Below are 11,408 nucleotides of genomic sequence, written 5' to 3'. Positions count from 1 at the left end.
GGGGCAAGGGCAGGAGGTAGAGCTGGTACCAGGGAGGTAGGATGAGGTCTTGTCCTCTCTGCCCTTTCATAGCATTCCCCTTTGGAACTTGGTCCTCTCCTGGCTTCCCAGGGGCTAGCCAGGTGGTCCTGTTTTCCATGGCCTGCCCCTCCACTGTTCCTTTCCTGTAAAGCCTGCCCCTGTGGAAGACAGGATCTCAGGTGACTTTGATCTCCATGGTACAGTCCTCTGGTTTTTCTGTCCTTCATGACTAGGCTCATTGGAGGTTCCATCTCCGGAGCTTCTATCACTAAGGGTCTGATCTTGGGTGGTTTAGTCCTCCAGAGATCAAGGCCGCCATGCTCTGGCCCTGACAAGGTCCCATCTGAGATGACGTGGTCCTCTGAGAGGCCCAACTCTTGTCTCCTGACTGTTCGGCAGTCAGGCTCTTTGTGGTCTAGTTTTCTGGGAGATGTCTCTTTATTATATGTGTCCTCACAGAGTGCAGGCAGCTGTGTCCTATGCTTCCTGGGACAATGTTCCGTAAGTTTTAAGCCTCTGGGGGTCTGGTCCTCCAGGATGTTCATTTGCAGCAGGGAGGTGCCTCCAAAGGTCTGTCTTCCATCATCTGGCCCTTTGGTGAGCGTGTCCCCCAGAGCCTGGCTGTTCGATGGTATTGATAACGGTGGTCCAGCCCTGCTGTAGCATGGTTCTCTGCACTTAGCCCCAGCAGTGGTTTTTTGGGCAGTGGCTTGACTTCCTGGGGATATGACCCTCTGGCAGGAGTCATCCTCCTGATCTAGCTCTCCAGCGGTCCTGTCTCTGTAGGACTGGTCCTCCAGTGGTGCATGTGGTTGTGACTGGTTCCTCTCACAGGCTTTTTTCCCATGTTCTGGGCACACACTGGGCTCCTCTCTGATCGGGCCTGCCTCTGGGGATCTCAGTGTTTGTTTGAGAATTAGGTACTGTTGGGGGAGAGAACATACACTGTACCAAGCAGGTCTGCTTGGGCATAGCAGGAGGTCTCTCCCTAACCCCCACCCTTGACCCTAAATGTTCAAAAAGAGTTCCAGGTTAGTGCTACCTCCTTACGGCTATTGATGGCCTGTTGCAGCCAGAGCAATTCCATGGCCAAGTGGCTGCGGTGGTACTGAAGCTCTTGAAGCTCAGGTTGGCTGTGTGACAGTCTTGGATCTGTGGCTTCTGTGAAGGAGAGAAGGAATAAGGAGAAAACCTTGAGGGAGCAGAGCCCAGGAAATGGCCTAGCCTTAGCCTTTGGAATCTCCCTCCCCACCACTGCCCAACCATGTGGTGGCCCTAACCAGGCAGAGAGAAGACGGGAAAGGGATGCAGTTTATCTAGCACAAGCCTTTCACTCATGTGACTAGCGCTTTTGTGGATTTCTCGACGTACAGTGACAGCCAGTTGATGTAAACTGTACTTCCTAATGTGGCAGAGAGGTACCTGGAGTCTCCCTCCCTGTCCTGTCTCTGGTCTCCTCTTGGCTGGGTTTCCCGTTCTGCTCCATCTGAAGCCAGGGGCTGTAATCTCTGCAGAGGCTTCCTTGGTTTGCTGAGCTCTCTCCTGACTTCCTGAGCACCATCTCCTCGCAGGTGGCCTCTCCCTCAGACTCTTTACACGGGACGTGGTTCCACAGCTTCTGCTCCGGATTTGCTACCCTGTCTCCTGCTTTCCAGGTCTGATGGGATTTTGCCTTCTGAGAAATTAAGAGAGATGTGAAAGCCCGGGGCTTAACCCTTCCAAGTATCTGGGCACCATGATCTGGCAGACAAGTTGGTGAGGGTTAAGGACTAGGGTGTGAGGAGGTGAGTCTGCTGCCTCTTCCAGTGAGAAAACCTTGTCATCAGGAAGGGTGGGCCGCACTCTGCCCAAGCCCTCCTTCCTTTCCCTCCTAGGTGTGTCCTACCTCTCGGAGGAATCGGGGCCTGGGCATGCGGCCCTCGGTCCACTGAAGCGTGCCCAGGTCGCCCTCGATCTCTTGTACAATCGCCTCATACTCAGCTCGCAGGCTCTGAAACTGGCGTCTGACCAAGCAGCCCCGGACGCAGGCCTGGAGTGGAGAACGAGAGCGAAGAAGTCCGTCATCACGGTAAGGGGGAAGGGGGGCTCTCAGAGGACGGTCCTGGAGCGGTCGTCCCGGCGAATGCTAGAGGGACCCGGCGGCGGGGAAAGGATAGGTGGGCTGTGCGCTGGGGCTCCGGGGGGCTCGAGGGAGGGTGCTGGACTGGATGCTCCTCCTCGCCTTAAGGCTCGTCCTGTTTCCCTGATCCCGCACGGGCGTGTGGTGGGAGCGGGGGCGCGCAGGGCAGGGAGTCTGTGGGTCCCAGCTTTCCTCAGCGCGGGTGGGAGGCCGGTATCTCCAGAGGTTGATGCGCAGGTAAGGGCTTCACTGTGAGGTCCCGGCACAAGACCCCATGATGTCCCTAAGGGAAAATCCTGTGCACCCCGCGCCCGCGCCCGCCCCCGCACCTGCATCGCCAACACCTTCCGAAGCAGCAGCTCCCGCTCCATGGGCGCCAACGGCCCGACAGGCCTGCCGCGCGCCTGCGCAGGACGTCATTGGTCGGCGCCGCTGCCGAGCCCGCGCGGGCGTGGGCCCCGCCCTGCCGTTCCCACGGCAACCTTCTCCCTTCTGGGACGGAGGCGGCCTCGCGACTGGTGACCTGCGTTGCCCCAGCCCCCGACTCCCCCTCCCACAGCCGCAAGGGGCACTCCAGTCCCGCAGGCGGGACCTCCATAACCAAAGGCCCGTGGCGCTGCGCTGTCTCCGCGGAGGCCGGGAGAAAAGAGGCAATGAGGGGAAGCAGGACACGGAGCCGCTTTCTTTCTCTCTGGTTTAATTCCATCCAGTGCCCCCCTCCCCCATAGCACCTGGGGGGCCGCGGAAGACCAGCCCGAGTCCGTGAAAGGTCACAGTTTGAAGGGAATGCGAGGAGCAGTGTGGGCCTGCGTGGGACGCCTACGCAGCAGACTGCTCCTCCGGCTCGGCGTTCTCGGCCAGGTGCAGCTTCTGGCTGTGCCTGTCAAGGATCGTGGCGCTTTGCACCAGTCCTCCCACCCCAGTCTCCCATCCTACACGGGCTTAGTTCCCTCACCTGTGCAAAGGCTGTGGCCTGAGGTTGCAGTCCCCGCCTGCGCTCTCTCACTCCCTCTCTCTCCAGACACAATGGGGTGTGTGCGCTCTGTTTGTGACTGAGGACCAGGTGAGGTGGTAGTGTAAATCAGTAAAAATAATTGCTCAATGCTGAAAGGATAGGAGGACATTGGGCAAGCTTTGCCTTGATTGGTGTCAGCTAAAGTACTCGCAAAGATTTTGATCAGTAGTAAAACATCTCCTGCAACCACTTTTTTTTCTTAATTTTTTTTTTTTTTTTTTTTTTTTTTTTTTTTTTTTTTTTTTTTTTGAGACGGATTTTCGCTCTTGTTACCCAGGCTGGAGTGCAATGGCGCGATCTGGGCTCACCGCAACCTCCGCCTCCTGGGTTCAGGCAATTCTCCTGCCTCAGCCTCCTGAGTAGCTGGGATTACAGGCACGCGCCACCATGCCCAGCTAATTTTTTGTACTTTTAGTAGAGATGGGGTTTCACCTTGTTGACCAGGATGGTCTCGATCTCTTGACCTCGTGATCCACCCGCCTCAGCCTCCCAAAGTGCTGGGATTACAGGTTTGAGCCACCTCGCCCAGCTAATTTTTTTTTTTTTTTTTTTTTTTTTTTTTTTTTTTTAAACTAGAGTCTCTGTCGCCAAGCTGGAGTACAGTGGCCCGATCTTGGCTCACTGCAACCTCTGCCTCCTGGGCTCAAATGATTCTCCTGCCTCAGCCTCCCAAGCAGCTGGGACTACAGGCACTCACACCACACCCAGCTAATTTTTGTATTTTTTTTTTTTTTAGTAGAGACAGGGTTTCCCCACGTTGGCCAGGATGGTCTCAATCTCTTAATCTCGTGATCCACCCGCCTCGCCCTCTCAAAGTGCTGGGATTACAGTCGTGAGCCGCCATGTCCGGCCTAAATTCCTGTACCTGAGTTCGGGCAATCTGGCTAAATCTGACAAGAGTGCAAGAGGTGGGCAAGTTGGTTGTGTGTGAATACTCCTGGAGGGTGCTGGGGAGAAGGAAACTGGCCTCTAAGGAACATACACACAGTTGGGTTCCTTGGAAAGGATACATTGAATTACTCAGGTCTTCCAGCTGTCAACAAAGAGAGAGATGGAAGCTTCTGTTAGGAGGGGCACCAAGCCAAATCCCCAGTGCTCTGGGGGCTATCTTCTGGGGAAGTTGAGGGGCCCAGAACTCTTGGATCCATGCACTCCCACCTTTTCACCCAGAGAGCATGTACCTCCTCCACCCCTGGTGCCCCAGGAACCAAAGTACCCAGACATGAACCCACATTGCTAAGCAGCTGGTCCAAGTTACGGTCAGCCATCGTCTTCTTCTGCTCCTCCGGCAGCCCCTCAGTGACCCCATCCTCCTCTTCTTCATCGTCCTCCTCCTCCCCACACACGTCTAGGCTGAAGTGCAGCCGAGCCAGCTTCTCCTGCATCTCCCGAACGTGCTCCAGCTGCTCAAAGGAGCATTCCTTCCCTGGAATGAAGCCCTGTCTGAACCCTGGGAAAGATTCCTGGAACCCTGGACCCTGATCCCAGCCATACCCCATGGACCAGGCCCTCCAGCCCTATCCACAGTATCCCCAGACCCTCTGAGTCTGGCCCCCAGGACTCACCGAAGGCCTGCAGCCGGCCCGAGTGAAAATCATTGAGCAGGTTCAGGAGTCCCCCCTCCATCTCATAGACATCAGTCACCTCGGTCAGGAAGGAGTGCTGCAGGGGTGTGCCTGCAGAGCCGCCTCCACCTCCGGCCAGCACTGGGCGGCACTTCTCCTTGCCTACTCTGGGTGGGGTGGACATGACCATGATCACACGGTGGGGGGCAGTCAGGCACCGCCAGATCTTTTGTGTCTTCTGCCTATGCACTAATTCATCTGCCCATCTACTCATGAGCAGAAATGGATAAGTTTATGGTCCTCCTTTGAGCACCAGGAAGGAAGTGAGTGAGGAGGCATGAAGAGGTCAAAAAGCAGTCTTTTCTGCTAATAACACAGCCAGAGCCAAGCCTGGAAGGGGGTCCCTGGCTTCCTGAGTGCCTCACTCATTTGTTCTATGACCCTGAGTGGATCACTTATCCTCCCTAATCTTCAGTGTATGTAGAGACAGCTACTCCTTTATTGCCACAAGGGCTATCTTACCTCTTCCCAAAATATCTTACTGTCCCTCTTTTTTTTTTTTTTGAGACCCAGTCTCATTCTGTCGCCCAGGCTGGAATGCAGTGGCATACTCTCGGCTCTCTGCAACCTCACCTCCTGGGTTCAAGCGATTCTCATGTCTCAGCCTCCTGAGTAGCTGGGATTACAGGTGCCTGCCACTGCACCTTGTCAATTTTTTTTTTTTTTTTTTTTTGAGACAGAGTTTCGTTCTTGTTACCCAGGTTGGAGTGCAATGGCACGATCTCGGCTCACCGCAACCTCCGCCTCCTGGGTTCAGGCAATTCTCCTGCCTCAGCCTCCTGAGTAGCTGGCATTACAGGCACACGCCACCATGCCCAGCTAATTTTTAGTATTTTTAGTAGAGACGGGGTTTCACCATGTTGACCAGGATGGTCTCGATCTCTTGACCTCGTGATCCACCCGCCTCGGCCTCCCAAAGTGCTGGGATTACAGGCTTGAGCCACCACGCCCGGCCGCACCTTGTCAATTTTTAAATTTTTCGTAGAGATGGGGCTTCACCACGTTGTCCACACTGGTCTCGAACTCCTGACCTCATGTGATCTGCCTGCCTCAGCTTCCCAAAGTGCTGGGATTACAGGTCTGAGCCATGGCACCCAGCTCCCCCCTTTTATTTTTTATTTTTTTAATTTTTTTATTTTTTTTTTGAGACGGAGTTTCGCTCTTGTTACCCAGGCTGGAGTGTAATGGCGCGATCTCGGCTCACCGCAACCTCCGCCTCCTGGGTTCAGGCAATTCTCCTGCCTCAGCCTCCTGAGTACCTGGGATTACAGGCACGCGCCACCATGCCCAGCTAATTTTTAGTATTTTTAGTAGAGACGGGGTTTCACCATGTTGACCAGGATGGTCTCGATCTCTTGACCTCGTGATCCACCCGCCTCGGCCTCCCAAAGTGCTGGGATTACAGGCTTGAGCCACCACGCCCGGCCGCACCTTGTCAATTTTTAAATTTTTCGTAGAGATGGGGCTTCACCACGTTGTCCACACTGGTCTCGAACTCCTGACCTCATGTGATCTGCCTGCCTCAGCTTCCCAAAGTGCTGGGATTACAGGTCTGAGCCATGGCACCCAGCTCCCCCCTTTTATTTTTTATTTTTTTAATTTTTTTATTTTTTTTTTGAGACGGAGTTTCGCTCTTGTTACCCAGGCTGGAGTGTAATGGCGCGATCTCGGCTCACCGCAACCTCCGCCTCCTGGGTTCAGGCAATTCTCCTGCCTCAGCCTCCTGAGTACCTGGGATTACAGGCACGCGCCACCATGCCCGGCTAATTTTTTGTGTTTTTAGTTGAGACGGGGTTTCACCATGTTGACCAGGATGGTCTCGATCTCTTGACCTCGTGATCCACCCGCCTCGGCCTCCCAAAGTGCTGGGATTACAGGCTTGAGCCACCGCGCCCGGCCTCCTTTTATTTTTTTTTAAAGACAGGGTTTCACCACGTTGGTCAGGCTGGTCTTGAACTCCCAACGTCAGGTGATCCACCTGCCTTGGCCTCCAAAGTGCTTGGATTACAGGCGTGAGCCACCGCGCCCGGCCTGCCCTTTTTTTTTTTTTAAATTAAAAAAAAAATTTTCTGAGACAGAGTCTCACTCTGTCGCACAGGCTGGAGTGCAGTGGCACATTCTCCACTCACTGCAACCTCGGCCTCACAGGTTCAAGCGATTCTCATGCCTCAGCCTCCCAAGTAGCTGGGATTACAGGTGCTCACCACCATGCCCGACTAATTTTATATTTTTAGTAGAGATGGGGTTTCACCATGTTGACCAGGTTGGTCTCAAACCCTTGACCTCAGATGATTTGCCCACCTCGGACTCCCCAAGTGCTGGGATTACAGGCATGAGCCACTGCACCTAGCCAGTCCTCTTTTATTTAAAAACTGTTTTAAACAAAACCAAAAATACATTAAAAAAAAAAAAAACCTAAAAAAAAAAACCTGTCTTAAAGTTTCCATGCCCTCAGGATAAAATTGAATGCCCCTGCCAGCCTGGCCTGGCCCTCTGCTGCCTCCCCAGTTGCCTTTCCTGCTACTCTCCCCCCAGCCTTGAGCTTCATGCCTCTTAGACAAGTGGTGTGCAAAACACAGGGAAACACAGTGGTCTTATTTGGAACAACTGGAGAAAGAATACATTGTATTTAGTGGGGAACAAACACAGATACATCATAAGGCAGCATGCAAACTCCCAATCATAAAAAAAATTCAACAGAATTCAAATTGTGCCTCCAGGTATTCCCTCACCATTTCCTGTCCTCTGATACACCAGAGCCCCCAAACCACCTGTGGTTCCTGAAACCTTTCAGGTAATGGCTTTCTTCCATATTTATGCCAGGTAATGGCTTTCTTCCATATTTATGCCAGGTAATGGCTTTCTTCCATATTTATGCCAGGTAAGTCTCTCAGTGTGGAACATTAACTTTCTGGCAGAGTTGCTGACTCCCTCCTCTAAGATACATCCTCATGCTGTGTGATCCCCGTGACCTACCTGGCCTTTTTGCCACAGTTGAAGGTAGACACTGGGTCTGAGTGAGCTCTCAGTTCTTAGGGGCCTGCTCCAGAAAGGCATCAATGATTGCTTAGGAGCCAAAGGCAGAGGCCCCCTTTGCTTTCCTCTCTAAAGTGCAGCCCAGAGTTGAGGTTCCTCTCCTTTGCTTTGCTTCCCTTCTGTACCCACCTCTTGAACTTGGCCCGCTGCTTGGGGGATGGCAGATGAGGAAGTCCTAGGGCCAAGGAGCCGCTGTGGCTGGTAGGCACAGGGACCCTGCGTAGTGTGCCTGGGGCCTGGGCTGGCTGGGCCAGGCAGGGCTTGGGACTCCGTTTCTTCTTCTTGTCATCCATTGGTTGCTGTCTGGGTCTCACACCTAGGAGGGAAGGAACCCCACAAAGATAGCCAGGGACAAAGTTAGCCCTTCACCCCACAATCCCTGAGAGCTGCAAAGGAAGGGCCCTGACACCTTCCAACTTGTTCCCTCATCTGTATGGTAGGGGCAGAGCCAGATGTCAGTGTCTGCTGCAGGGGTCATGGATGTACACTTGAAGGACCTTCTTTTTTTTTTTTTTTTGAGACGGAGTTTCGCTCTTGTTACCCAGGCTGGAGTGCAATGGCGTGATCTCAGCTCACCGCAACCTCCGCCTCCTGGGTTCAGGCAATTCTCCTGCCTCAGCCTCCTGAGTAGCTGGGATTACAGGCACGCACCACCATGCCCAGCTAATTTTTTGTATTTCTAGTAGAGACAGGGTTTCCCCATGTTGACCACGATGGTCTCGATCTCTTGAGCTCGTGATCCACCCGCCTCGGCCTCCCAAAGTGCTGGGATTACAGGCTTGAGCCACCGCGCCCGGCACTTGAAGGACCTTCTAAGGCTCACCCTAATTCCCCTTTTGCCTGAAAACCTAGGCCCCTCCTGAAAGGGCAGGACCAGATACAATTATCTTGGCACTACTGTGGTTTCCTGTCCCTAAGGCTGGGGGGCGGGGGGGACGGGGCTGGTAGAGGAAATGTAGTGGGAGACAGGACGGAGGTGAGCTGCAGGGGCCCAGCTGAGGATTATGGGAGTCTTCACTAAGCCCCATTCTATTTATCAGTGGCCTAAGCAGATGCTGACAAGCCCTATCAGCATGGGAGGAGGCCAAGGTGCAGGCGGGGGGCACCTGGGAAGGCCCCAGGGTCTGGATTATTGTAGGAGAAGCCGCAGCACACAGGGCACGGTGCACTGCGGGTTTCCCCCACTTAGACACTGGCATCCCTCCTCTTCCACCCACCCCCAACCGAAAACACCAGGGACTCCCAGAAGTTCCCCGGGGTGTTCTTCCAGCTGCTTCATTTTTCCCAGTCGGAAAGTCCCTGCTGGGTTTCAGCTGCTGCCAGAGTGGGCTGCGTGGTCGGCCGCTGGCTGCCTGGGCCTCCGACAATGGCTGAGGCTGTGGCTAGCTAGGGTGTTCCGCCGCCTCGGGTCCAGCCCCGCCCCCGAAGCCTCTGGTCGGCTGGGGTCCCCTCCTCTGGAAGTCTCATTCCAGCTGCTGCTACCAAACCTAACTCCGAACTCTGGGGTGTGTGTGTTGGTGGGGGGCGGCACTTAAGCATTTACACTGGCACACAGCTGGCTGGCACCGACAGGGTTTGGGGGTGTGAGGAGGGGAGATAGCGCATCCTCTGCTTCTCCCTGCAGCAGCTTGACCCAATTAGGAACCTGATAGCACTGGAGCCTGTGCTCTCCAGGAGCGGCTGGGGCGACTGGGGATCTATTTCCCACACCCGGGCTCCAAAGCCATGTGCCAAACGCATCGCTCAGCTCCGGAGCCGCGCTCGAAGACGGAGCGTCAGACCCGCGTCATTCCGCCCCCGCCCTCACTCCCTCAGGGGACTACTGACCTGGAGGTTTGGGGTCTCGAGTGATGCTTCTTCAGAGCAAGTTCCCTCCGCCCTCCGCCCTCTCCTCCCGGGAACACCACTGGGTGGAAGCGAAGCTGGAGGGAGTTAATTTGCATTTAAAGAGAAAGTGACCTTCTCTTTAGCTGAGAAGGGTGAGAAGGGAGGAGCATCCCCGCTTGTGCTAAGCCGTTCCTCTCACTCGATCTCACCTCCCCGTCTGAACCTAGGGGACCCTGTTGGTTGTGTGACGTCGATTTTAAAAAATTTTCCCTTTCCCGGCAGTTTCAGAAAGAAGCTACAGTTCCTTACAAAATGGTGGTGGCTTTGTCAGAAAGTGGGGTGGGGCGGGGAGAGGAGAGACAGTGAGGAGAGAGAGAGAGATGTAAGCATGGAAGCAGCAGCAGCAGCAGCAGCAGCAGGAAGACACTGCGAGCAAAGACAGCCATCAATGGAGTGAGTCCAGTGCTCCACTGAGCGCTTTAGGTACATTTAATCCCCATAACAACCCTGAAGGAAGATACCAGTGTCATTCCCCAGTCTACTGAAAGTAAGCAACAGTCTTTTGAGGGCAAAACCCCTCTCCCTACACCAGGCAGTTTTCTCTATTAAGTGTTGGGACCTGTCTTTTGCCACAAATGAAGTGACAGGAGCCCTCCCCACTCCCCAGGCCTAGGAGACAGGTGTGGGGAGCACCAGGTCATAGGGAAGACCACGCGATTCCCTGGCACTTGACTCCAGTCCTCAGGGAAACCTGAGCGCTGAAAGGCAGCTGACCTAGTGTGGCTGCTGCTGCTCGCAGCCAGATCAATGGGGCAGCTATTTAAAGCCCTGGCAGAGACTCCTGTCACAGGTCCCCAGAGCAGCATCTGATACAACAGGAGAGAGGCTCGTGTTTGGCCAGGCTGCCCAGCAGGCTCAAGTGAGCTGGCCCAGGGCAGTGCACATAGCCACCCAGCCCACCTTCCCCCTTCCCCGGCAGGAGCGGCTTCCCGAGGTTGGGCCTCTGGTGATGTGAGGGGCCATGGGCACTGCTCCTGAGGGCACCTGCTCAGGATTCCTTCTTGGGTACTTCCAACACTGAGACCACGCCACAAGGGGAGAGAGTAATTCTAGGCTTTTTCAATAACCAGGAGGCCAGAGTGGGGACCACGGAAATCCCTCTCCTCCCCCCCCCGCCCCAGCTGCTAGACAGTGGCACTGCTGCTGACAGAGGGAGCACCCTTGTGGTTCCCATCCTCAGCTGCCTCACTGGGGGGTCAGAAACCTCACTATTCTCAGAGCTGCTTTGCTTGGAAGTTCCAAGAGTTAGGGCAGCAGCCTCCCAACCCCTACCCTCCAGGTCTGTGACTGGAAATAACATGGTCAGTACAGAAAAAACATTTATCAGGACCTGGCTAGAAGGGTCAGAGGCTCTGCTGGGACTGTCACAGCCAGCGTGAACACATCTACTTGTGAGGCCTGGAGGGAAGGGCATGTGGGTTGTCTCTGCCATTTTTTGGGCATTCAGCACATATCCTCCTTTGTGCCAGACCAACCCAGGCCCCAGAAAGAACAGGGTGCTGGGTGAAGCCACCAGCAGAATCTCTCCCATACAGGAGTCCCAGGCTTGAGGTGGATAAATGGGGGGTGTAAAAATTGAACAGTGTGCACTCTCCTTAAGGAATACATACAATTAGAGGCCCCTGTGCATTCCCTTGGGCAGGCCGGGGCTATAGGCGCCTACCCACAACACGGACCCAAATAGCAGTGAGGAGAGTCCACTTGT

At 54.6% G+C, this 11,408-nt stretch overlaps 2 protein-coding genes across 2 annotated transcripts; both read right to left on the bottom strand.

Annotated features, from left to right (window-relative positions):
* Nucleotides 1-15: 15 nt before the first annotated feature.
* On the bottom strand, nucleotides 16-2,546 carry IQCC (IQ motif containing C). The gene is given in 6 exon segments (XM_010348137.3): nucleotides 16-302; nucleotides 305-944; nucleotides 1,064-1,182; nucleotides 1,444-1,696; nucleotides 1,907-2,050; nucleotides 2,470-2,546. Coding segments are annotated over 6 exon segments (1,386 nt in total). The 5' UTR covers nucleotides 2,512-2,546; the 3' UTR covers nucleotides 16-114.
* Nucleotides 2,547-2,820: 274 nt separating this feature from the next.
* Nucleotides 2,821-9,968, bottom strand: CCDC28B (coiled-coil domain containing 28B). Its single transcript, XM_003937574.3, has 6 exons — nucleotides 9,644-9,968; nucleotides 7,946-8,132; nucleotides 4,721-4,887; nucleotides 4,388-4,581; nucleotides 4,166-4,188; nucleotides 2,821-3,014 (listed from the first exon to the last, which is right to left on the bottom strand). The coding sequence occupies exons 2-6, from the start codon at nucleotides 8,107-8,109 to the stop codon at nucleotides 2,960-2,962; spliced, it is 603 nt and encodes a 200-aa protein (XP_003937623.1). The 5' UTR covers nucleotides 8,110-8,132; nucleotides 9,644-9,968; the 3' UTR covers nucleotides 2,821-2,959.
* Between the last annotated feature and the right edge of the window lie 1,440 nt (nucleotides 9,969-11,408).

Source organism: Saimiri boliviensis, chromosome 11 (genome assembly GCF_048565385.1).
Source record: "Saimiri boliviensis isolate mSaiBol1 chromosome 11, mSaiBol1.pri, whole genome shotgun sequence".
Taxonomy (NCBI): domain Eukaryota; kingdom Metazoa; phylum Chordata; class Mammalia; order Primates; family Cebidae; genus Saimiri; species Saimiri boliviensis.
The sequence above is the reverse complement of the archived record's forward strand: the minus strand, read 5'-3'. Positions and strand labels throughout refer to the sequence as shown.

Bases quoted from the DNA above. Each gene is read 5' to 3' on its own strand.
- CCDC28B (XM_003937574.3), bottom strand. From the start codon at position 8,109: ATGGATGACAAGAAGAAGAAACGGAGTCCCAAGCCCTGCCTGGCCCAG. The intron at 4,888-7,945 runs GTGGGTACAGAA...CACCCCACCCAG, and splicing joins CAGCGGGCCAAGTTCAAGAG to AGTAGGCAAGGAGAAGTGCC. The intron at 4,189-4,387 runs GTGGGTTCATGT...CTTTGTTGACAG, and splicing joins TGGACCAGCTGCTTAGCAAT to CTGGAAGACCTGAGTAATTC.